We start from the raw sequence: 25,376 nt of genomic DNA on the forward strand, positions 1-25,376 counted from the left end.
GGGGAAGAAAAAAACAAACAAACAAGCTGCCCTTGCCCCAGATCACTTTTCCCTGCCATCTCCACTTCTCCCTACTGAAAGAATTGGTCAATGAAAGCCATAGTGGCTGGCTGCCCAAACAGTTTGATGTTCTCCCTCCAGTTCAATCAGAGTGGCTGGAATTGATGAAGGGAGGAACCAGGCAGCTGTTCGGCCAGGCAGACAGCTGGAAAGGGCATAGACTAGATATGAGTATAGACTGGGGAAAAAACACACACAGTATATTGGGATATCAGGAAACGCAGCTCACTGCAATTCAGCTTTAATCAGTTTTCCATAGACACATGCCTGTGGATTGAAACAATGTGTATGTGCTTCTAGCGCAGATAATTTTTACATGTTCACAGATTTTTCAAAAATGCATCAGTGCTCAAATCAGCAACATGCAGGGTGGCTTACCACAAAGATTTGTTAGGCCCAAATCCTAACTCACTTTCCAGGACTGGCATAGCTTTGCCAATGGGATGTGTGCTGCATCCTGCAGTTGGAGGGCACTCACAGAGCCATCCTCAAAGTAAGGGAATGTTTGTTTCCTTACCTAGGAGCTGTATCGCCCTCATGTCCTTGCTGGAAAGTGGGTTCGGATTGTGCCCTTAATTGCTTCCAATTTGACCCTACGCCTAAGGGGGCCCAGCACCTGGGTAAAAATAAAAAAAATTAATGATTTTACTAAATAATTTCTATCACTAAATAAGTGGTTTTGAAACTAGTTACTTATCAAAGATAATCTACATATTTTGTTTACTTGTAGGCTTATGTGTATGCAATTTTATATTAAAATGTGCTTCACTCAATTTATCTCTCACACACTTTTTAAGTGCACATTTTGATTGCTTTTCATTCTACCAAGGAGATACAAAGTCTATAATAAATTTTATTTATATTGCTAAGATTCTACAGACCTTGTCTGTGAACCCGGGCCCATGCAAAAAATGTTTCCAATTGTGCTCCACAGCTCTTTAGGCTGGCCCTGGCTTAGGGAACTGATAATTTTATTTATTTATTTATTTATTTATTTACAGCATTTCTCCTCTCCTTTCTCCCCAAAGGGGCCCAAGGCAGCTTACAAAAGTGCAGGTACAAAAATAGTGACACTCACAATTAAAAACAATTGTACTCACAATTGAAGACAATTAAAATTAAAAACAAATTAAAACAATTTGTTTTAATACAACAATTTAATTTATTTTGTTTTTGTAAAACAATTAAAAAAAACTCACAATTAAAAACAATTGCATTCTGCCCTAAAAATCCATAAAACACTAATATTTAAAAACAACCATAAAACATAATTACATCTGTCACCTAATGACTTCTGCAACTTGCTTGTTGCAGTCCAGCTGAGGTGAACAGCACCTGGAAATCAGCGATATTTGCAGACAGTGGTGGCCTACACAAACAGCACTGCACTTGAGTCAAGCATCTGCACCATAAAAGGACACAGCCACATATTGTGAGGGCATTTGTAGGACTGCTTGTTTTCCTAGCAGAGTCAATGAAAGATTAATTCTTGTACTGATGGAAGTAATTGCGCTGGAGGAAGCAGTCTTCGTTCCTGCTGAGCTTTTGCCTTTGGGAATGAACAGCCATTTATTTATTTTAAAAATGTGTACAGTATCTTGCCGATTTTATACACACAAGGCAGCTAATGATAAACAGTAGCTGAAATCTAAAGAGCTTTCAGGCTCATGCAAGGAGGCTGGTCCCATGGGATTTTTTACTCTTTTTTTTCTTTGAATAGCTGATCCTTCCCATGCAGTGGCACAAAGCACTTTTGGAAGGTTCAAAAGAAATTTGGCATGAGGCATAAGAGGCTACTGTTTGAGAAAAAACACCTCCCTTCCTCGTCCCCTGGTTCATGGAACAAATTCATGCTTCTTTGCATCCTGGCCCATGCATGTTAAAATGAAATAGATTTATATAACATTTATTGCAATGTAATATGTCTGTGGTGCTGCTTATTGTATTTGTATTGTGACATCAGTTCTCCAAAGTAGAGAAAACTGTCCAACAGCATGGCAATCATACTAGTATATAGCATTTATACGGCATCAGGGATGAGCTTAAGGTTTGCTAGTGGTCTTCTTCAGTACCTATTTCACGATAAACAGTTTGTCATTATACCCAGATCAAGGAAGCTGTAGGGTGCACAAATTATCATTTGCCTGCAAACTAGAAATGAAACAGCAATTCAGTGGCATAGCAAGTGGGAGGTGGGGGGGAGATCTACGCTGGGTATCAGGCTAGAAGAAAATACCACATGACTGTGCACTCCAGAGTTTTCTCTAAAGAAGAAGTGACTGGGCTGAGTCAGGTGGGCTTGGATCAGCCAAAGACAACCAAGACCAAGGGAGGGTGTCACCCTTGCTCAGCCTTGGCTGTCTTCAGTCTTGCCAAGCTGCTTCCTGTTCTCACAAAAAGGTGAGTTGACTGAGTCAGTCGGGTTCAGAGTGGCTCCTTCAGCCACCTTGTTGGCTGCTCTGAGCCCAGCAGACTCAGCTGAGTTGCTCCGAGCCCTGCCACTCCAGTCGCAGCCATGACAGAACTCAGAGCGGTGTGAAGTGAGTTGGCTCCGCTCTGTGTTTTGCAGCAGCTCGCATGATGGAAGTAATTGGCAATGACGTGATGACATTGTCCTGTCACCGCTAGTCACTTCAGCTTCTGTACACTCAGTAGGGTGATGCCACAAGTCACCACACCAGGTCCAGGAAAAGGTAATGAAGCCCCTGCCGCAATTGGATCATGGTTTCCCATTTTTCTTTGTGCAAACCATAATTTACCTTCTTTGAATGAAATGGCAAACTTTGATTTAGTTTGAAAGAGGAACTATGTATGCCAAGGAGGGGAGGAGAATGTAGGCCAGAAGCATAATGTCTCAATAGTCACATAAAAGCAGCCCTGCTGGATCAGATCCAGCATTTCGTTTCCTGCCAGGAAACAAACATGAATATCAAGGCCACAACCCTTCCCTTGCTCATCCCCGTCATCTGCTACTCAAAGGGGTGCTGAGCATATAGGCTCCATTTAGCCATTGTAGCTAATAGCTCTATTGTGACTGATACCTCCATGAAATTTCCTGATCCTCTTTTAAAGCCATTCATCCCATCACCATATCTTGTGGCAGTAAATGCTATAAATTAATATTGTGTAATGTGAAGAACTACTTTACTATGTCTGCCCTGGATCTCCTGCTTGGTTTCTAAGATTACGGAAGGATTATCACTATTACTCAGTCCACATCAGCTCCCTCATCTTGACAGACACATCCTGCGAGGACTGCAAAGTATTTTGCTAATGGACCTCATTCCATAAATAATAAGATGGTATTTCCTTGATGATGCAATCCCCTAGGACTCTTAGCCCCTATACATCCTGCAAAGTCATTTCCATAACACTGAGCTATTCAATCTGTGCATCCTGCCTTCCTAGGGAGCATGGCTAGCCGACAGGGGTGTCATGAGGCATCTGGGGAGAGAGGTAGCCATAGCTGCTCTGCTTTGCTCTGCTTGGTTCAGCTGCAGGTGCTGCTTCCTGATTTGCTGCTTTTCCCAGGCTGAGAAAGAGGTGGGTGGGGCAGTGTGAAACATGGTGGGGGGAGGTGGGACAGAAGGCTGGCTGGGTAGCTGCAGCTACCCATTGTGTTCAATGGGACTTACTCCCAGGAAAGTGAGGTTAGGATTACAGCCAAACAGTCTCTAGGTTTCAATTTGCATCAGTTTGCAATTAGCAGATACGCACAAAACAAAGTCTTCCTCTCCCCCAGCAAATTCATCACTTCTCTTCCCCTTCCCTTTCCCAAACCCTCCAGTGTGCTGCTAACAAACAATCCTAGCTAGGTCTACTCAGAAGTAAGTCCTATTTTGTTCAATGGGGCTTACTCTCAGGTAAGTGTGGTTAGGATTGCAGCACGGTGTGCTGGCAGCCTCAGAGTGCTGGCAGCTGTTTTTTTTGTTTGTTTGTTTTGTTTCTAGTGTATAATTATAACACCTTCATAACCATGTTGGGGGGAACTGAGGTGAGATGTTGTAATGGGGAGCCGTGGCCACAGGGATCAGGGGAGGCGCGAGCTGGAAAAGTTCGAGACCCACTGCCATAACAACTTAAAAAGCTTGTCCTCTCTCTTTAAGAAGACTGAAAAATTTGAATATTGTGGGTTGATATCCTCTTCTCCCAAAGTCTGTTTGATGCTATTCTCATTTCCCCTCCCATGCATTGATGTTATATCGATTGTATACATAGTGCTATTGCCAACATGACCTTCTGTTGGAGGCTACCACAGACAGGGCCTAGGAGAGGGGGGTAAAGGGGGTAATTTGTGCCCAGGAGCCAAAGGATGGGGCCCAGAAATTTCCTGGGGTCTTACATTTTCCTGTCCACTCAGACTTGTTGCACGGGATGCTGGGAACACTACCATGAGCATGCAGCTGCAGCTACTGGCAAATCATATATACTGGGCTGTTGAATGCATACCCTCTTTAACACAGTGTCAAATCTGGGAAGAAACTGGCCTGCTACAGTAGCTCTTTGGCTTGTGGATCTGCTTACTATGAAGGAGTGTATAGGGGACATAGCTGCAGGACTACAATGGCTGCAAAAGCAAGTTTTGGTATGCACAGGACACTTTCCATTCTAGTGTGAATCTAAAGTATTTTTAATATTATTAACAGTATTTATATTCCACTTTTCAACGAAAAGTTCACAAAGCGGTTTACAGAGAAAAATCAAATAACTGAATGTCTCCCTGTCCCAATCTAAAAAGATGCAAAACAACACCAGCTGATAGCCACTAGAAAAGACACTGCGGGGTTAGGATGATATGATGATGCTAATTTTCTGCATGATTTCCTATATTTAAAAGATTTTAGAGAGACTTAGGAGTGTGTTTAGTTTTCCGTATTACTGTATCTAGCTGCCAATGCCACACGGGTGGGTAGACCTGGGCTCCAAAGAATGTTTCAGCTTTCTCCACCCTGTTTTGCCCTTCCCTGTCCCCATTCAGCTTGCCAGTCACCACCCTCCCCCCTGCTCCATTTCACCCCTCCCCCTTTGCAAAGGGGTCCAAAAGAAGCTTTTGCACCCTCTGATAAAATTCCTCTCAGAGGCCCTGACCACAGTCAGTTGCTAGCCCTCCAGGGTTGTATAATCATGGAATGAAGAATCAAGTGATATGTATGTATGTGTGGATCAGAATCCTGGAAGCTTCACTGGAATGGGATAGGTGGGGATAGGAGGAAGGGAGGGCAGGGTAGAACAGTAATCCCATTGCAAGCTTTGTAGAGCCACTTTCTGATGGTTAGGTTGTAATTCTTTCAGAAGCAGCCTGTGCACAGAAAGTTTGCTGCCACTTGTTAAGCTCTCTATATTTGCCAAAAATTTCATGGTACTATGAATCTATATAAAATGTCCTAATTATAGCAGTGTTTTGCTTACTCAGGTTCAGTATAAAGGCTCATTCCAGGCTTTCTGCCTTCATACAAAATAGCTGTGAGAGTGGCTCTATTGTGAACGCCTTTTTTTAGATTAAAGCAGGGAATGACTATATTTAAAAAATTGGATCCATTGTGCTAAATTGCCACTCTTGCTTTTTATGTAACTTCAGAACATAGAATGTTCACATTGTGTCGGCCAGAACTTCAGGAGCAATGTCACTCTGTGTGACAGCCTGACTTTTGTTGAAACTTCGTAAATGTAAACCCACAAAGAAGATGAGTGATGGAGGTGCCGGATGATTGAACCATACAATATCTTAAATATTTTAATGAAGAATGTTTGTAATTTATATATTAAATACAGAACAACAGAGCTGGGTTTGAAGGCCATTTGGTCCAACAACCCTTTCTAAAGGCAGTGTCACCATTGCAGCCCCTCACAGATCCACCTTCTAAAACAGGGGTGTCCAAAGTTTTTGGCAGGAGGGCCACATCATCCCTCTGACACTGTGTCAGGGGCCGGGGGGAAAAAATAATTAATTTACATTTAAAATTTGAATAAATTTACATAAGTTTACATAAATGAATATATTAAAGATGAACTTACATGAATGAATAAAGTTCTTGCAATAGCTCAAGGCCTATAAAAGGCCTTGCAGAAAGCAAGGCTGGCCTTTCCTTTGCTGCCTCTACTGCATCACAGATGTGAAACAGCAAGCAGTGGAGGAAGCCCTCATCCCACAGCTCACGCGAGAGGTCAAACAGTCGCCCTCATGCTGAGATCAGTTGCGTCGGGCCAGTATGGGCTCCAACAAATCTCCGAAGGACCAGAAGCTCACTGGAGACTGGGGGATCCCTGAGGGCCACATTGAGAGGCCTTGAGGGCCGCAAGTGGGTCCAGGGCCGGGGTTTGGGCACCCCTGTTCTAAAACAAAGGCCATAGGTTTTAACTAGACATTTCTTAAAGCACATGATTAGGGCTAATATGTTGATTCCCCCCCCCCCCATCAATAAATAGCAGCTGTATTACTCTCTGTACATCAGGACTGTAGCCTTGGGGGCTATGGTCATAATCATCCTGCCAACAGGAGCTATTTTCCAGAGCCAATACCTTCTCCAGTATCCAGGGCAAACTTTTTCCAGAGGTCATCCCTGGAGGCTCTCCTGCACAGGCCGTCATTTCTGGATTTATGGGTAGTGTCAATGTGCAGGAGGGTTGTGGTGCCCACCTGGTGGAACTCCTTCTCTGAACACAGCCACTTGGCTCCCACCCTCTGAAAACCCTTCAGGTCTGTGGAAGAAAAAAAAATTGTTTCATTAGGCATTTGAATTAGGTTGAGCTGGCTGGTTGATTCTTGACTGGTGCTCTGATTCTGTTTATAACTTTTGTTTGCTTTTTATTGTTTGATTGCTTTGCTGAATTTGGGGAGCTTCGTTGAGTCCCCTTGATCAGAGAGAAAGGCATAGGAATTATTTAAAGTAAATAAATAAATAGCAGGCACATCATGGAGATGGGGGGAGATCTGGTTTGGGGGTGCAATAGGGACAGAAGGTTAAACCTTCCTCTCCCACAAGGCTATTTGTAGGGGTCCTCTCAGGCTGCTGGTAATTAAATGAACAGGACATGCTAGCTCCAAGCACATTCTTAACATGTCTAATCTGAGCCTTCATAGGCACAAGCAAAATGCAAATGTGACACATTAAGGTGCCTGTGACAGTTTTGGATTCCTCAAGCAAGTCAGGACACAAGCTGCTGAAGTCATAGTCCCCATCCTACCCTACCCCATCACTCCGACATGGAGGGCAGCATTCAGTGGGAAAACTGTCCAACGATAAAGCATTTAAAATGCCCTCTGTCTCCAAGTGATGGATCACATCCAAATCATGACCTCACATAACTGCTACAGCCTAGCTATGCATTGACACATTTAGCTCTTCAATGTGAAATCCATTTAACTGGGATCCTTTTTCTTCGGCTGTTTTACTTCTCTAAATTTACTTAGTGCTTATATACTTAACTCAGTACGAATTTGTTGCTTATGATTCTTTCTTGCTAAACCTTGTCATCCAGACACAAGGGAAACTTGCAATTCCCATGTGGCCTATGTATTGGCTACACTGGATAAACATTAGTCAATTTGCTTGAGAAATACTAACAAAGAATCCCTAATCTGGTGGCTTCAGCTACATCCCATTATTTCAGGAAGGAATCATAGAAGGGGCCTCCAAGACTATCTAGTCCAACTCCCTGCTTGAAGCACGAAAATCCTCTCCACAGCATCTCCCAATGGTGCCTGTCAAGCCTCTGGTTGAAGAGCACCAGCAAGGGAGAAGGCACCACTTCTTTTGGTTATCAGTTCCATTGCTGAACTACTCTTACAGGAGTTTTTCATCTTCTATTTTAGTGTATTCTTTCACCTGTCTTTGGGGTATAAGGAGCTGTTCAATGAAAGAAAAATCAGAAAGCTGGGAAGAGTCAAGATGCATCTCACTAAAATGTTTCTTGGGAAGATCTGACGGATAGATTTTGTTCCCACTTGGAACTGGTTTATATATTTGTCAGTGTTAACATTATCTACACTGAGATGCACACAGACTTCCCATGCTGTTTCCTGAACCGGGCATTTGTGTGATAGTCCCTGACTTTCTCTAATAAGTTATGCCATTTGGTTCCAAACTTTAAGCCCGCATATATTTGTGCAAATAGTTTGATGTAAAATGCATCTTCAGTTCCCCAAATCTGCATATGTGTATGTTCATCTCTTTCTCTATCCATAATCTCACATTTCAGTTTGCCTGCATGCCTCCTACTGTGGTTCCCACTCAATGAAAGCCTTCATCTTCTGTCACCAACATTCCACAGCTTTGTCTTTTTTAAAAACATCACTGCCATATTCCCTCTACTCATCTCCATCTCCCTTCATTCTTTTCCTGTGTTGTTGAGAGGAAACAAGTGGGAGACATTCACTTGTCCTATAGAACCTGAAGCAAGAAGATTCTCCATGGCTAGAACTTCCTGTACTGAAATCAGTGAGGTCAGGGCCAGCTCCAGGTTCGAGGAGGGGAGTATAGGCGAGGTGATTGCTGGTGGGCCTTCAGTCTGAGTTGGTCTCTTCCCCATTCTGTGGTGGCAAATGTGAGGTTTCTTCATTCTTAGTGGGCCAACAGCTGCAACAACAGTGTCCTAGCCGACATTTGCCATCTACAGTGATACATGGGTTACTCTCTCTCTCTCTCTCTCTCTCTCTCTCTCTCTCTCTCTCTCTCTCTCTCTGTGTGTGTGTGTGTGTGTGTGTGTGAGAGAGAGAGAGAGGGAGAGAGAGGGAGAGAGAGAGAGAGAGGTGATGGCCCACAGTATTCTGTTGCTGTAGCTCAAGTGATTACATCCACATCCACCACCATGATAAGGGAAGGGGGCTCATCCAGCTAGCTAGCCAAGGGGATGCTAGCATGCTCCTGTGTGTGTGTGTGTGTGTGTGTGTGAGTTCTCTCTCTCTCTCTCTCTCTCTCTCTCTATCAGCAACTGCTCCAAGGTTTCGTGTATTGGTGCTGGTCCTGGAAAAGATGTTGATGGTAATGTCAGTGTACCAAGGTATGATATCCATAGATAGTTTAAAGGACATCCCTGTCATATGTTCTGGCCTTGCTTAGGAGACTAGTTTCCCCACTTTAGTAATTTAACCATTCAGCTATATGCAACATTCTCTAAATTTTCAGTTCATCAATAAATGAAAATGATTGGCTGAGCAGTGTGTATATCCGCCGGTTGCTCCTGTAGACTTTCTTTCAATGGGCCAATAAGACTATTTGTGTCTAGAAAGACTCTTGAATGACTCAATGCTTGTTTCATTTCAGTGCGGAAGCAGTTAGAAACCTTCTCACGGTAAGTGTCAACTCCACTGGGAGCACATTCATTAAAACAGCAACATGACCTTCTCTTTAATAAGTCTCCACAGCTTTACCTTTTGATGATAGTGAGTCACTTGAGAGAGACCACACTGGTACTACAGCATTGCCAAACCATTTATAGTTCTCCAGGTAACTCTCATCTCCAAATAATTGGCTTCCTAGGTATATAAGGCTACTTTGTTCTAATTATTTTTCTGCTTTTATGTACAATACCTGCCTGTGTACAAAACTACATAAAATGAAATAAAAAAGGAAAATAGTTTTGAAGTACCTCTCAACACTGCTTTGATCTTGTATAATCCACCCAGTGGAATAAAAAAAAGAATATTGCAAGTATTTTAGCAGTTACCTCATGAAATAAGAAGGAAAAGAGATTTACAACACAATCCTGTGCACGTTTACGGGGAAGTATGTTCCACTGCATTCAGTGAGGCTTATAAGTGTGCATAAGATAAGCAGACTTTGTGGATTTTACGTCATAAAAGTATGCAATAGATTAGACATGGTTTTCTTTCTTGTTACAAATCAGGGCTTTAAATCCTCCCAATGTCACTTGTATACATTGGGTATTTATTAACACAGTTACTGGAGCAATTATTTTGAATTAACTGTTTAAAAAAAATTATAGTATTTTCAATTAAGCCCATCTGTGCAGTGTGTGTGTGTGTGTGTGTGTGTGTGTGTGTGTGTGTGTGTGTGTGTAAAAATAAACTTTTTCTGGACAGTTTTTTGGGGGACAGTATATTTGAATGTTTGTCTTCCTTACACATACAAATCTCTATACTGAAAACTAACATTTCAGAACTCTATACTGTATAAGCCTTCTCTCTGACATCTTGTTTTTTTTATAGTCAGGGAGTTGAACATGAAGGAATGTTCAAACCAAGGGCTCTCCTACCTGCAGGTTAAGTGGTACTGTTCAGGCATGTGTCTAGACCAGGGGTGCCCAAATCCCAGCCTGGGGGCGACTTGTGGCCTTCAGGGGCTCCCAATCCAGCCCGCGGGGAGTCCCTGGTCTCCCATGAGACTCTGGCCCTCCGGAGACTTGCTGGAGCCCGTGCTGGTCTGATGCAACTGCTTTCAGTGTAAGGACGACTGTTCGACCTCTCACCTGAGCTGTGGGATGAGGGCTCCGTCCGCTACTTTCTGTTTCACATCTTTGATGCAGCAGTGGCAGCGAAGGAAAGGCTGGCCTTGCTTTGTGCAAGGCCTTTTATAGGCCTTGAGCTACTGCAAGACCTTCATTCATATAAGTTCCATCTCTAATATATTCATTTATGTAAATTTATTCAAATTTCAAATGTAAATTAATTCTTTTTTTTCCTGGCCCTCCACACAGTGTCAGAGAGATGATGTGGCCCTCCTGCCAAAATGTTTGGACACCCCTGGTCTAGACCAAGCCTCAGTTTGGACATCTCCTGTTAAAAGAATCTCACGTGGTAGAGCAGGGAAAGAGCATTGAATAAGCCACTGGAAAGTTCCTTCTAGTTTCAAACATAGATAATACCGAGATGGACCAATTGTCCTATTCCGTATAAGGAAAGTCATTATAACTTTGTGCTGTTTTATGGGTGATGATCACTAAGGATGATTTCAGATGACAGCATGAAGGGAAATTTTGGATTAATGTGTGCACAAGTTGCATTATGGGGAAAGGCCAGTGTGAGCCAGCCAGACTCCAAGATAGGCCTATGTGAGTTCACACTTAAAAATTTAAATGTCTGTAACTGGAAAATCTAAATTCTGTGGCAAGAAAAGCTGATTTCTGCAAATTATTAAATTATACAAATAATAATTATTGTGTATAAACATTTCATGACCTGCCCATTCAAGCAAGAAGCCAATTTTGCCCTCCTTCCTTTGCTCTTTGTGCAATTTCCTTAAACTTCAGGGTTTCACAAAATTGTGCAAGGAGCACAGTAGCCAGCTTCTTTCCCCTTCCCTAGAACATGGTGGCAAAGGTAGCAGCTGTGGTGTTAAACATGGGGAGGCTCTCCAGGGCACACTATCCCTGGCTGCAGGGTTTGGTCAGACCTGAAACCACTATAAAATGCCCATCTTTAAATGAAAAGTTCTTTGTAAAGCTCTTTGAACTGGGCAAGTAATGTTTTACAACCCTCCTGACCCAGGAGGGTTAGGAATTAATTTGTTCCAATGCCAAACTTCTCTGTGCAAGTAACCAGATAAAATGTCAGGTGTACTCTCAATGCCATAATAAAAAACCAAGGGCCTAGATGATAAACTGTCACAGTGAACCTAGAAAAAATATAGTAACCAAATATAGAGAACGTTACAGTTTTTAAACTTCCATGTAAAATTGGACAGGTAGGTAGATTTTCATTTAAAGGTACCTAGTCTCTTATTACTTTCTTTAGAAATTTCAGCTACATATTTTAATACTGCAGTGCCTCTTGAACTTTGCTATATGAATTTAGTTTTCCTTCTTTCCCCATTTTATAATTTTAATGGCTGTCTTAGTCTTTTAAGCATCTTGGATGCTTAAAAGTTTAGTGAAAAGGAGTCTACAGTAACAAAATATCCCTGTATAAGGTTTTTCATTTTTATATGTCTGAGAAATGGAGTGTACAGCAGTCAGTCTTTGGCATGATCTACTCCTCAAAGGCATCTTATCTGGCTAGGATTGGTCCAGGGTTTTTTTTTTGGCACCCCAGAACAAATGATCCTACCTCCACTAGCCTGCTGATGTGCCAGTCTCTGATCCTCCTACTCTCTCATTTGGAAGGAGAAGAGGTATATAGAACAGAAGAGTGGAGGAGAGAAGAGTGGTTTTGAGGCTCTCTAGCCCACCACTCACCTGCACACTTGTTCTTTTTACAGTTGGGGAGAAGGAGATGGGGTACAGAGTGGTGGATGCCTCCCCCTGTCTGTTGCCTTAGCTGACCATCTCAGTCAATTTCTCAGATCTAGCTCCTGTGACTCTTCCAACTTTTAGATGAGGTAAACAGCTTACCCACAGTTTCACTTGTACAGGGGGGGGGGGGGTCAGGTGTTGTGAGACAGAGATTTGGCTGCCTAGGAAATGCCCTGTCACCATGTTCACGTGAAAGCCAGTGTATTTACTTATATTAATATCAAATGTATTTCTTTTATAAACTGTGGCAAAATATGCTCATAATGCTTGAACTGCTGTTCAGAGAATAGATTGATTCCCCCCTCCCCAAATACATCATGAAATTATATGGTCCTACTGAGCAGCTGGAAGTACTGGCAATCAGATTCATTTGTCTTATTCCTACAGCAGCCAGCTTTGCACACTGTTCCCAGAGGAGGGCATGCAGGCCCAAGGCTCATTCTCATGACCTTCCACCTGTGCAATTTACCTGTCAGCACTAAGAATGAACCAACCCTTAGCTCTGTAGCATTGCAAGCATACCCCAATTGCCCAGCATATCTCCTGTGTCTCCTTTAAAACTGTTTGCAGGACTTTAAAGGCATATAAACTGGGCTCCATGAAGTTATAATAATTATCTGAAATTTTTGAAATCAAATCTAAGCTTTTTGAATCAATCCTTATCATATGGCACCAAGGCCACAATCCTATTCAGTTAACACACCAAAACTGGTGCAACAACTGCCTTATCTTAAGAAGCCCATCAGGCAATGCCACACTGGCACAGACCTCCCAGTAATTCTGCCACAGTCCTTCCCAGTAATGCCAACAGCATCTATAGCAACCCTGACAAAGCCTGTTATCTATGAAGCAGTGACCTGTCATTGGTGCAATGTCAGTATATCATTGGTGGGTCATTGGTCCTACATTGGCACAAGGTCCAAGGAGCCAATCACTGCAACCCCCTAATTCTGGCAGACAGAGAAGCACTGCTAGGGTGAACCAAGCAGGGGCAGGGGCAGGTGTAGGGCCAATGAGTGTCCACTGCTGGGGGGATGCCTTTGCCCCCAAAACCGCAACAGGCACCACTGCCAACCATGGGAAGATGCCCCAAGAACACACACACCACAGTGTGGCATAAGGTTGCCACAGCATCCCAACCCCCTACAAGAGCTACTGTAGCATCAGCAGGAAAGGGGCAGAAGCAGAGAACTGGGGATTTGTCCCCATATCCCATTGACACACACACACACACACACACACACACACACACCCACCCACCCACCCACCCAAGGAATACTTTTCTGACTACAGCAGAGGAAGGGTTGAAAGATAGCTCCCTTGAAAGCCATGTCAAACACACAAGTCTCCATGGCTGGGGTTCAAATTCTCAGTGACAGGGAGAGGGATGCAGCTTGTCCACCTCTATAGAGGGATACTTTAATTGTGCCTCATTAAAAGAAAAAAACTGGTAAGAAGTTCCCAAAATCACAATAGTCAATGTTTTCTATGTTCACAGGGAGTAATTTCCCTGCATAAATATTGACGTAGAATCTGAAGAAGAGGCTTGTAAAAGGAGAAGAGCTCCTCTGAGAAAGGCAAAGCAGCATCTCATCTATTTCTAGCAGCCTCTTACAATATTTAAAACGATGCTCAGGCCCCACAGCAGCACCTCTGGGCATTTTACTCTTGAATGTCATCTATTGTAAAACACTCAAACTGTCACCTGTAATAGACTCACAAAGGGACCAATGATACCCAAAGGAAATTTTCTTTGAGTTCCCACTCCTACACATGTTCTCTCCCTATGCATTAAAATTCGTACTTGCAGTACTCCATAAGGCAGTTCAGTGAAGAAGACAGGGTTTGTGGGGAGGATATTGATATAATTTGTGCATCAAACTGTTCCAGATTGTGGGTGCTTCCCTGACTTAATAGGAATACATTATGATCAAAGCTCACGGAGTGTTAAGAATTCTTGACTTGGTGCATCACGTTAGGCACCCATGAGCCTTGGGCCACCCCTCTACCTTGCTTGGTGTTGCCTGGGTACTGCACAAATAACCAAATGAGAATTACCGTTTTGCTTAAAAATGTTTGTCCAAATGAAAGAATCTTAGAGATGCCACATCAGTAAGACTTTTCAAGTGTCTCGTCAAAGATTTTTTCCTCATGCAGAGAGCCAATATGGCCTTCTGCTGTGACTGATGGCATGCACAAATACTTCTCCATAATCAGAGATGGCCCAAACTGATCCATCCCCAAATTCCACCACATATCTCCTATATCACCAGTATGAGTGTGTGTACCACCAACCCCTCCACTACCAAAGGATGGAAGTGCGCACATGCACACTGGGATGAGCCTCGCCATCTTTGTCCTTCTGTTCCAGTCCATCACCATTGTTTGTAGAGTGACTTGGCTAGAAAAATCCTGGGAGTGGAATCCTTTCACTCTTGGCTTTCTCTCTGCTGGGCAGAAGTGGAGGTAGATCTGAAAGAGGAGGTGTGTGACTGCAAAAAGAAACTGAGGTGAGGAAACTGTGTAGCATGGGCAGGAGGTCTGGTCTAGAGGGTTGAGCCTCCATTTGCCTGAAGATAACATCTGAAGGTCGCCAGTTTGAGGCCACCGGCACTGTGCGACCTTGAAGCAGCTGACAAGCTGAGCCGAGTTATTCCATCTGCTCTGAGCGTGGGAGGACGGAGGCCAGAATATGCGACCAGATCAAGAAAGAAACATCTGAATGTTGTGGTTTCTTGAAAGAAAGAACCTTCTTTCAAATTGTAAAAACCCCTATGGGGATTTAAATTGCCTGCCTATGTAAACCGCCTTGAATAAAGTCTGAGGAGAAATCTGAGGACCAAGAAAGGCGGTATAGAAATACCTGTATTATTATTAATTATTATTATTATGGCTGGGCAGACAGGTTGGGGGGATGGTGGGTGGATGCAGTATGTGGAACATTTTCTGCCAGTCTGTCAGAGCTCCTGGCCTGAATTCTAAAGCAAGGGGTTCAGCGGACCTGAAGGTCAGGCTGCTCTTTCTGCACTGCTACTCACAACATGCTAACTCAACCCACACTTTTGAGGACATAGTGAATTGTGATCCATGAACACAGTGAAACCATTCTAGACCCGTCCATTAGATAGTGAGTTCAACTCAGGCTGCATAAACGTGACTAAGAAAAGCCCTGAATCATGCTGGTTCACTTCTCCATCCCTCTTTAGAAATTTCTGCAGCATGTGGGGCAAGCACAGTTGGCATTTCCTCTGCCTTCATCTTGATACAATGCTTACCTACTGATTAAGCTAATGCATGGATTCCTAGGGCATCTTTCATGAAGGGATTTAGTCCTATAAGTCACCCTTCACAAAGGAGGTACAAATACCTTCCCACGTATTCTGACTGCTCACAGTGGTCATCTGGACAAACTTCTCACAATTCCTTTCATCCTGACCATTGTTCTCTGCTTCCTCTACTTTTATAATTCTTTTTTTCTTTTAAAAACCCGATTACGTGTCTAGCTGCTCAATAACCAGTCTTTAAAAAAGGCACTTTTCTTCAAGGGCATCATCATCTTATTAAATTCTTACATGGTGGTACTCAAAGTGGACAGTTCCCAGCTGGTTCTATATCCAGCACTTGCCCTGCTTAGCCTCAGTACTGCTGCATCCCATCCCTTCAGAGCATGCTTTAGGGTGCCATTTTGTATTCCTGCCTCTGTTCCACAGAGGGTTTTGCAGATTCTAGAAAAGTCAGAAGTGCTGAAGAGGGTTGTGTGTCTGGCCTTGCACTCATTTGGTGTGATGCATTGATTCCTTAGAAATCCCAAAGTCCTTTCTGCTCCCTTCCTCCAGTACAACTAATGGGTGTTTCCATGGTAACAAGGTGGAGCCAAGACTAAGACTGATCCAGGCCTCAAAGCCTGGAACTATGGCATGGGCATGTGTCTTTAGACCTTGCACTCCCCCAAATAAAGATGCAAGACTGATGTTTTGGATTTTATCTGTCCACTTAAGTACATTTTAAAAAATTACAGCAGGGTGGCTAAGAGGAAAATTGCCCCCACCCCCCCAGTCCCCCACCCAAGCACAGGGTACTAAGCCAGGGGAAACAGCCCAAGCCTTCTGCCTCCCCCATTAATCTCATAGGTGTACCACCTGACTCCAATACAGGCTCAGTCAAGGACTGACCCCACCTTTCATGGTCACCCCCAAAGGATCAAGAGAGCTGAACTGCTAAGCTCTCAGGACAAGTTCCACTGAACCTTCCCAATTCAGTCAAGGGGCTTGCCAGCCAACCTCATTGAGCCAGCCAGGCATTATCAGAGTGGTCCTGGCTCACCTCAATGACTTTGCTACCTTGAACACTGAGTTCAGGTTCTTACCTACACTACCCTGCACTTCTCATGCCAAAGTGACCAGCCTTACAAAGGATAAACCTGACTATCCCACACTCACCCTGTGCCAGCCTCGGATAGGCAAAAGAAACTACCACCCACAGCCAAACAGGCAAAAGATTCCTACCCAGCCCTACTATGAGCGATCAGCTAGTCTCAGACTAGATGAAGGGTGGGCGGGCAGGATTGCTTGTTGGGCCACAACTGAGCTGGTCAGGAGCCTGTGCGCCAGACCTGGGTCTGATCCCATCTCCTCCGACCTAGCAGCCAAACAAAGTTGAGTATTAACCTTGTTGCGCAAGGCAGTGGCTGGGAGATTTGCTAGCACGTGAACGCATGCTAACGTCTTTTCTACTGGGAAGATGTTTGTGGGCAAGTGGAAATGGGCAGGCTGATCGTGGCCAACATTTCAATAGAATCGTGTCCATTATTGAAAATTTAACAGCATACAGTGGTAACCTTCAGTGACAAAGGAGAAGAAATTCAAAGAAATGGTTCTAGCCCCTTTTCCTCTTTCAGAATATTTTTTCTAAACTACAATGGGTAGGAAGAAAAAGGAGTCATCTTTAAAGTTCAATTGACATCATTTTTCCCCCAAGTAAGATTTCTTTATGGGGCTGAATGAATTTAATATACTTAAAAGAGATAACATCATGTCGTGTTCTTATGAAAAAAGTGCACATCTCTCTCTCTCTCTCTCTCTCTCTCTCTCTCTCTCTTCTGTAACTGTGTTTTGCCCCTTGATTGCTTTGAAAGACTGCCTGAAGTGTAAAGAGCAGAAGGGTTGACTTTGAAATTTTAATTAAATACACATGGAATGCTATTCCTAGAGCAACAATGAAAGATTGTCATTCCACTCACTATCTGTTAGTCTAGTTTGGGTCTCGAAGGTTCTCAGGCAAGGATCTTGCTGGGAAAGATCCTTATCTGAAACCCCAGAGAGTTACTGCCAGTCACTTTAAATGATCCTGAGCTTAAGTACACCAATGGTTTAACTTTGTACAAGGCAGTTCAGTGCATGCGAAGGTAGCATGATCTGAGCAAGGGCTATATTGCTGCAGGGTGGGAGGGAAGCCTGATTGTTCCTTTAAACAAGACATTAACATTCTGTTCAGTGAAAATTGTCTTAAAACATGTTTGAATGGCAGAGCAGTGTAGTGAGCAGGTAGCCTTGCACAAAAAGACACATTCTTTTTAAAGATTCTGTGATGATTGAGCTGTCCTTGCTCTCTGTTCCCATTCATTCCCCTTGAGGGAAGCCTTGATGTAAGATTCAAAAATTTCACTGAGGTGCTTTGAAATCATTGGCATTGCAGCTCTTGCCAACTCACTCAACACCTGTGAGTTGGGCAGGTGTGGGGATTGCTGAGCAGCAGTTGCCTGGGAGGGTGCAGATTCATGAAAGGCTGCTAGGCAATACTAAGGCCCCTCACCCTCTTCTTGCGTTGGCAAGTGATAAAGAAGGATCATGTTTTGAATCCTTCCTCAATTTCTATCAAATTTCTATATCATGAGAGTTTGTTTGGGGGGAACAGCTGGACAAATAGCCTTTTGGTGTTAAAATCTGAACAAAAAGTCTTCTTCAAATGAAGAACAAATGTGAGATTGTGCCACTTAGCCCTGCTATCCAATAACAAGGCCTGCAGAGTGGATTGCAATGAGAACAAACTCTCCCCCCCTGATTGCCCAGAGGGAGTACAGGAAGTGGACCTAGCTTGTGCACTTCCCTGACTGGAGCACAGGGCAGAAGGATGGGAGGGGGGGGGGCTCCCACAGTCACTCTCCTTGCGGGGTGAACTTCTGATAGTGGCTTGGATCAGAAAGGGGTTTAGTGATATTGTTGTTCCACTTTGGGTGTTTTCCTATGGGTCACTTTTGCCTGCAGCAGCAGTAACTATAACAACAATTTCAATGCACGTAGATGTTTTGGTGGGGAATTTCTTTGCCTCTTAGGACCCAATCTTATCCAGTACTTATGCAATGGGGCATGCACTGCATCCTGTGGTGGAGTGGCGGTCATGGGGGCCTCCTCAAGATAAGGGAACATTTGTTCCCTTCCCTCGGGGCTGCACTGCAGCTTCATCAGCACTGGAAATTTGGATAGGATTGGGTCCTTAGTCTGTCTAAGTTGAAGCACTCCACAACCCCAGCGTGGTAATTTAGTGACAGCATGGGTCAGTTGAACACTTCTGCCTTAGGAAATGGTTTATTAGGTGTGTAAACGAAAACTTTTCCTATGTACAATGTACATTTCATTTTTCTTAAGTTCTGGCCTGGAATAAATGGCTATATTATGCTATTTTTATTAATTCCAGAAACATAACATTTCAAATGAAATTATGAAAAAGGTGCCAGGCTGTGTGGTGGGGGCAGGGCAATGACAGTTATACAATGATACAAAGAAAAGGGAATTTCTCATTTGTTCATGTGAACTGGTTTTTCCACACCATTTCCAGTTAACCAGTTTTCTCAGGGGCATTTTAAAATTGCATAATCTTGAAGGCTAAAGGGAATAGAATATTTAACTTGATAACAAGCAATTCTGCATCCACGTAATATAGACTATATTGATAAAATTATCGTCAATTTTTGCCTGTAATGCTTTGCTAATTTCCAAAATCTGTCTATGTGTTTGTCTTTCCTTTATTAAACTGAGATTTTCCTTTCAAACTATATTTCAGTCTGTTACCATAAAGCCCCCTATGTTATGCAAATGATCTAAAAAGGCTTACATTTGAATTTCCTGTCAGAATTTTATAGCTATTTCAGATACCTCTGCCATGCCACTTGCAGAGTAATGTTATTTCTTTGAAATTGTAGCTTTCCTATCTCAGAGTTCCAGGTTAGATTACCATAAGTTCAACACAAACTTACATTTATTTATTTATTTTAAAAGAAGACATACCCTTCATTTTGGGTTGGTTTACCAGATAGAAAGGGGGACAGAGTGCCAATATCTTTAACCATTGTATAGAAGAGAGAATTTTGGCAGGCACAGCTTTAAAAACCTTTCCATGTTGAGCTGGAACTCCCTCTTCTATACAATGGTATAGTCCAGTGGTTCTCAAACTCTCTGGGAGAGTTTGAGAGCCATTAAGTACTTGCGTGGGCAGAGGCAGCAGGGGCAGGGGGAAAGCAGCAGCGCGATCCCCAGGATCGCACTGCCCAGGGGGCCTGCAGGGGCTTAGGTGCACTTACCCAAGCCTCCTGCAGCCTCCCTAGGCTGCGGGGAGCCCGGCGCAACCTGCAGCAGGGCTCCCCGCATCAGTATAAGTAAATGCGGAGTGATCATGCCCCACCTCCGCTAAAGCAGAAGTGGAGTGTGATCACTCTGCATTTACTTTCACTGCTGTGGGGAGCCCTGCTGCAGGTTGCACCAGGCTCCCGCAGCCTGGGGAGGCTGCAGGAGGCTTGGGTAAGTGCACCCAAGCCCCTGCAGCCCCCCTGGACAGCACAATCCTAGGGATTGTGCCGCTGCCTCCTCTCTGCCTCCAGGCTGCCCCCCCCTTAAGGGGGCAGAGGCCAGGGCTCACAGGCTGGGGCATCGCAACACCCCAGTTTGAAAAACCCTGGTATAGTCAATCGGTCAGTCAACACCTATATTGGTATCCCCACCAATCCAGACAGCGACTGAAAATATTGGAAATAAAAGCAAACAGTCTTTCTGGTGTCTCAGAGTCTTCTAGACTCCCAATCTCAATTATGCAGAAAACTGCTGTGTTTGGATAAGGATGAATTTATGCAGGTCTCTGACTTTTCTCTCTCCATTGCCCTGGCAGATGGGGCTGCCAGTGCACTCTGCCGATGTCAGCATAATCCCAGGAACTCACACCACCTCTGGCAAGCCAGGGGCTTATATAGCTGGTGAGAAGAAAGTGGGATCAGTCAGGCCTACCTCTGCTCCTGGGCCAGGTGTCTCCAATCTCCCCGCTTCCCTTCACTATAATTTGTATTTGAAACTGTAATTGCTGTTTTATATATGCCAGTAAAGGTATTGACTGACTGACTATATCTTTAAGCATTGTTTGGCAAAAAGCTGCCAAAGTTCCCTCTTTTACACAATGGTTACAGGTATAGGCATTCTGGTCCACTTTGCATCTGGTCACCCTAGCAATATACAAATACCTATATAAGAATGAAAAATAGAACCTCAGTGGTTTCAGTTCTCTCAGATAAATAAGAGTCTTTTTTGGTTTGTTTTTACTTCATCTTGTGATACAATATGAGATTAGTAGACAGCTAGCTGGTACAGAGAATTTGTTATTGCAGATAAAAGCTACAAAAGGTCTGCTAGCTAAAAATGTAAAATGGCTAACAGCAGATGGGGCTATAGGGAAAAGAGAAATGTCTAGGTTTAGATGTTAAGTGGAATAATTACTGTGGTGAAGAAATTAATGGTAAAACTGAGAGCTTTTTTAAATGGACTTGAATTTTGCACTTCTGCTTTAAGAGAAAATAACTTAAAAGTGTCATATAATTGGTAGTTAACCCCAGTGAAATTAAGTAAAATTAATAGGGCAATGATAGAGCTTTGTGATGTGCTTCTGCTACAGGAAATTTCATTTGTTGGGAGGGCTGGGAGATGCAAAATGAAATTCAGGCTTATTGGAAAAAGGTACAGTATTTGGGTTTATAGAAGCTAGTTCTATACTCTTATCACTTTTATGTTACTCATGAAATAATTCCACAAGAGAACCAAAACTGGTTAACAATTTAACCTTCAAACTGAATTGGGGGGGATGGACAAACAGACATTACCTCTCCTTGGGGTTGTTTGTCCAATTCCTAAGATCTCTTATGATACATAATGGGGGTAAATAAAGCACCCCAAAGTTAAGACTGGGGATTTTAGTTAAGGGCTTGATTCTGAGAAGACTTGTGTATGAAAAAATCTTTAGAATAAAAGTTCACCTGTTCCTTGTACAAATTAGGCAAACTCTGTCCCTCCCCATGTACAAATGAGGTTTTTAAAGCTACTATGTATAAATGCCACTCAGTAAACAAGGCTGGATAAGTTTTATATAAAGGCAGGCTGTTAATTCTATTTCAAACACCAAAAACTCACATTTTTTCTGACTGTGAAACTGACAGAATTTGGCCCAATGGAACTGCACAGAGCAATTCTGATAGTTTTGTTGGAGGTACTCTGTGCCCTCTATTTTAAATGCTTAGATTATATCTATTTGCAAGATTAACTGTTAGTTTACCAAGCTGGGAAAAAATGAACTTGGCCCTTTCAAAGGTTTTTCAAGTATTTGTTAGGACTTTGCGAAAGACTGAGGCTTAGAAATAAAAATTAAGGCTACAATCCTATGCACACTTATCTTGGAGTAAGCCCCACTGAATGTAATGGAGCTACTTCTGAGTAAACATGTATAGGATTGCGCTGAACATCTCCTAAAATGCAGAATTAACTGTCTTTTGTAGATGATCATTGATGGTAGAATTGTTAAATAACAACTAGCAGCTCTCAGAGTTACTTTTACTGCATAAATAAGCAAACAGTCCTAACCAGGTCTACTCAGAAGTAAGTCCTATTTTGTTCAGTGGGGCTTACTCTCAGGAAAGTGTGGTTAGGATTGCAGCCAAAGTCTCCAACTCAACTGAAAATATAGCCAGGATAGTTTTTTCATCCCTTGTGCAATTGTCTGTTTCACAGGAATGAATATTCTATGCTGTGAATATTTTTATTTAAAGAAAATGAACTGTACATTGTATCTGCCTAAACCTTAGGTACATTATAGACCAATGTTTTGGCAACAATCTTCTTGAAAAGCAAACTTGCAGCACTACTAACTGTCATGTTTTAAACTTCTGGGGTAAAAACACCCAAGGGCGTATTGAGGGTTCAAATACAACAGTTTAACTATTATAATTGTAAACAATAGATTAATTAGGCATTATGCTGTTAAATATTTTTTATTAATTTCCCTGTTGATCATTTTTCAATAAGTTTCATTTTATTTTGTTGATAGAACAATTTATACCATTAACATTACTTACTCCCATAAAAGTATTTATTTTGATTGCAGCCTTAGATATTTCATAGATTTTAATATAGGAATGGGTTATCAGTGCAGTCATTGTTTATTGTTGTGGAACTGAATAGGGATTTGAGATGTTAGCTATATTGAATAAAACAGGACTTTAAAAATGTGTTGCATTGTTTCCATGAGGATTTCATTATTTCAATTCTTTTAAAGGCTGTCTCAGGATTAGTTGATTAATTATCACTTGAATCAATGAATCAGTCACTTAAATCTGCATAGTTTTCTATATGTCTACAATAATAGTTTTCAAAAAAGGCATACTTTGTTTTCAAATGGTGCTTGTGTATGTTGTAGCAGTAGGTGCTATCTCAGAAGACACATTTCTTTGTGCTAGTTACAAGCAGTGTCTCTTCTAAGATGCTCTCTGCAGTTTTTATAAGTACTTGTCCTATAAAAACTTAAAATCAAAATAATTGTTAAAAAATGAGTTCCCCAATAAATCTGGGATGCCTTTTAGTCAATTAAAAATGTTTGAAACAAACCAATTTATTATAGCCCAAATTAGCTTTATTTCAGTATATTCTCCTGTAAGAGGATGAGGTAACCTAGATTTCATTGATCTGCATATTGGTCATGTGATTCATAGTACTCCAGTAATGGATGAGACTGCGAAATCACATGGGATACTTAGATCATTTGGGAATTTTCTATGCATATACCATGTGTTGATGACATAGTGCTGGTATAGGAACTTCCCACCCGATTTGTCCTTTCTGTTTAATTTAGCTACTCCATATTTATCATCAGGCCCTTTTAGATGTGCCATCAGTTACAGTGGTGGTGGGAGGGATGATGGCAAGAAAAAGGGCCTTCTTGGTAGCGGCACCAAGTTTATGGAATTCCCTTTCCCTTGATTTATGAAGTGTTCCCTCTTTAGAAACTTTCCAGTGGAACCTTAAAATGCTCCTTTTTAGACTAGCCTTTTGATTTTATTTTCATTTTAATATTGGATGTTCTGCTGGTCTTTTTTATGCATGTGTTTTATTGCTGCTTTGAATTTTGTATGCTTGCTCTTTTATTAGATTTTATATGCTTGCTTTCTTCTTTTATGATTGTGGGATTGTTGCTGGGTTTTTTTTAAATATTGGTTGCTTCTATATTGCTTTTATATTTTTTAAACTTTTAAAATTGTGTATTTTATGTGTCTCTATTTTATGTTATGTTTTAATAATTTATTATATTTTTTTATATTTTGTAAGCCGCTTTGGATGTCCATTTGGGAGAAAAGTGGAGTATAAATGGCGTAAATGAATGCAAAACATACAGTGGGTCCTCTATCCATGGATTTGGAACATATGGATTTGACCCACTGCAAGTTCAGAACCTGCATCTGGCAAACTCACAGGGGATCTCACAGCCGCGACCAGAGGTCTCATCTGGGAGGTCTTCTGAGTTGCAGGGAGGCTACAGCCTCCCTCAGAATGCCTGCTGGAGCCTTCTGGCAGGTGCTTCTGGTTTTAAACCAGAAGTTCCTGTTAACCAAAAGGCTCCACCAGGCATTGAGGAACAGGGAGGTCATGTGCAACCTCCCCATGCCTCAGAAAACAAACTGGACCGCAGATTTCATTATCTGTGGATTCCAGCATCCGTAAGTATTCCAGGAATGGAAGCCCTGTGGATGCCGAGGAGCAACCTGCATTTAACTAAGCCGCATGAATGGAGCCACTGGAAAATGGCAACCACATGATTCAGCAGCAAATGAGTCAGGACATGGAGTGATTAGTAAGTGAAAATGCTAAGTTGATTTACCATCCAATGAATTCACTGGGCAGCACATAAAGCAGTGGTTCTTCATTTCCTGAAGTTCCTTTTCCTTGTGAAAGGAGAGTTGCCGTCATGCAAGAATCCCTTCCACTCACAGAAAAACCCTTTGCATGAATGCAGCTGTTATTCCGTACGCAGAAAAGGTTTCTGATAACACACTGCTGTTTCAAAGGTTTGGATCCAGTCTTTTTCAGTTTCATCCAATCCTGCTTCATCCATTAAACACCTGCGCTTTTTTGAGCGGCATAATAACCATTCTGTATGCTTGCTGCATCTCTGTTGAGAAATGGCTTACCTCTCCATCTGTCTATTTTTATTTTCATACAGAAAACGTCGTAAGCGGTTTACCCGCTCGCAGCTGAAAAGAGCTTGTAGGACCCCATGCACTTTAATTCTGCGGAAGACAAAGTCCCTTCTGACACACAAAGAGACTCAAGAGAAGATGACTTATCATTCTCAGCTGAAGACACAGCAGTAGCAGTCATGGTGGAATCTTAAGTGATGGTTTTCCAAATGTCACCCCACAGAGAATGGGTTTTCTGAAATCAAGGCAGAAGAACTGAAATCAAATTCTTTCTATGAAGCACATTAACAACAGTGGGGAGGTGGAGCTTTCTTTGTTCAGGAGTAAAATTGTGGTTCTGCTTTGGTCTTTCCCTTCGACTCAAAAACTGTTTTGGGATAAGACAGACAGGATATAAGATTAATTTTAAACTTTCTCTGCACTTGCGTCCATAGCTGGCTGCTCACTGATGAGTAAATGGTTAATGCAGACTTTGGAAGAGTAAAGTCAGACAACTCGTTAGCCCATCATCTGTGAACTGCTACTCGTAAGAGATTCAAAAGACTATCTCATGGTAAATCTATAAGTAAAACACCAATAACACGGGCCATCTGAATCCACCCATATGTAGTCATCGCGCACTGTTTATTCT

At 42.4% G+C, this 25,376-nt stretch overlaps 1 protein-coding gene across 1 annotated transcript in view; it reads left to right on the forward strand.

The window, feature by feature from the left end:
• The window catches only part of MTA3 (metastasis associated 1 family member 3), a 136,449-nt gene extending 111,390 nt beyond the window's left edge, over positions 1-25,059 (forward strand). Inside the window, exon 19 of the mRNA XM_066611779.1 lies at positions 24,769-25,059. Within this exon, the coding sequence (XP_066467876.1) occupies positions 24,769-24,919 (151 nt within the window). The 3' untranslated portion in view covers positions 24,920-25,059. The remainder of the gene's footprint in view (positions 1-24,768) is intronic.
• Positions 25,060-25,376: the final 317 nt, after the last annotated feature.

The sequence above is a fragment of the Tiliqua scincoides genome, chromosome 1 (genome assembly GCF_035046505.1).
Source record: "Tiliqua scincoides isolate rTilSci1 chromosome 1, rTilSci1.hap2, whole genome shotgun sequence".
Lineage (NCBI taxonomy): Eukaryota > Metazoa > Chordata > Lepidosauria > Squamata > Scincidae > Tiliqua > Tiliqua scincoides.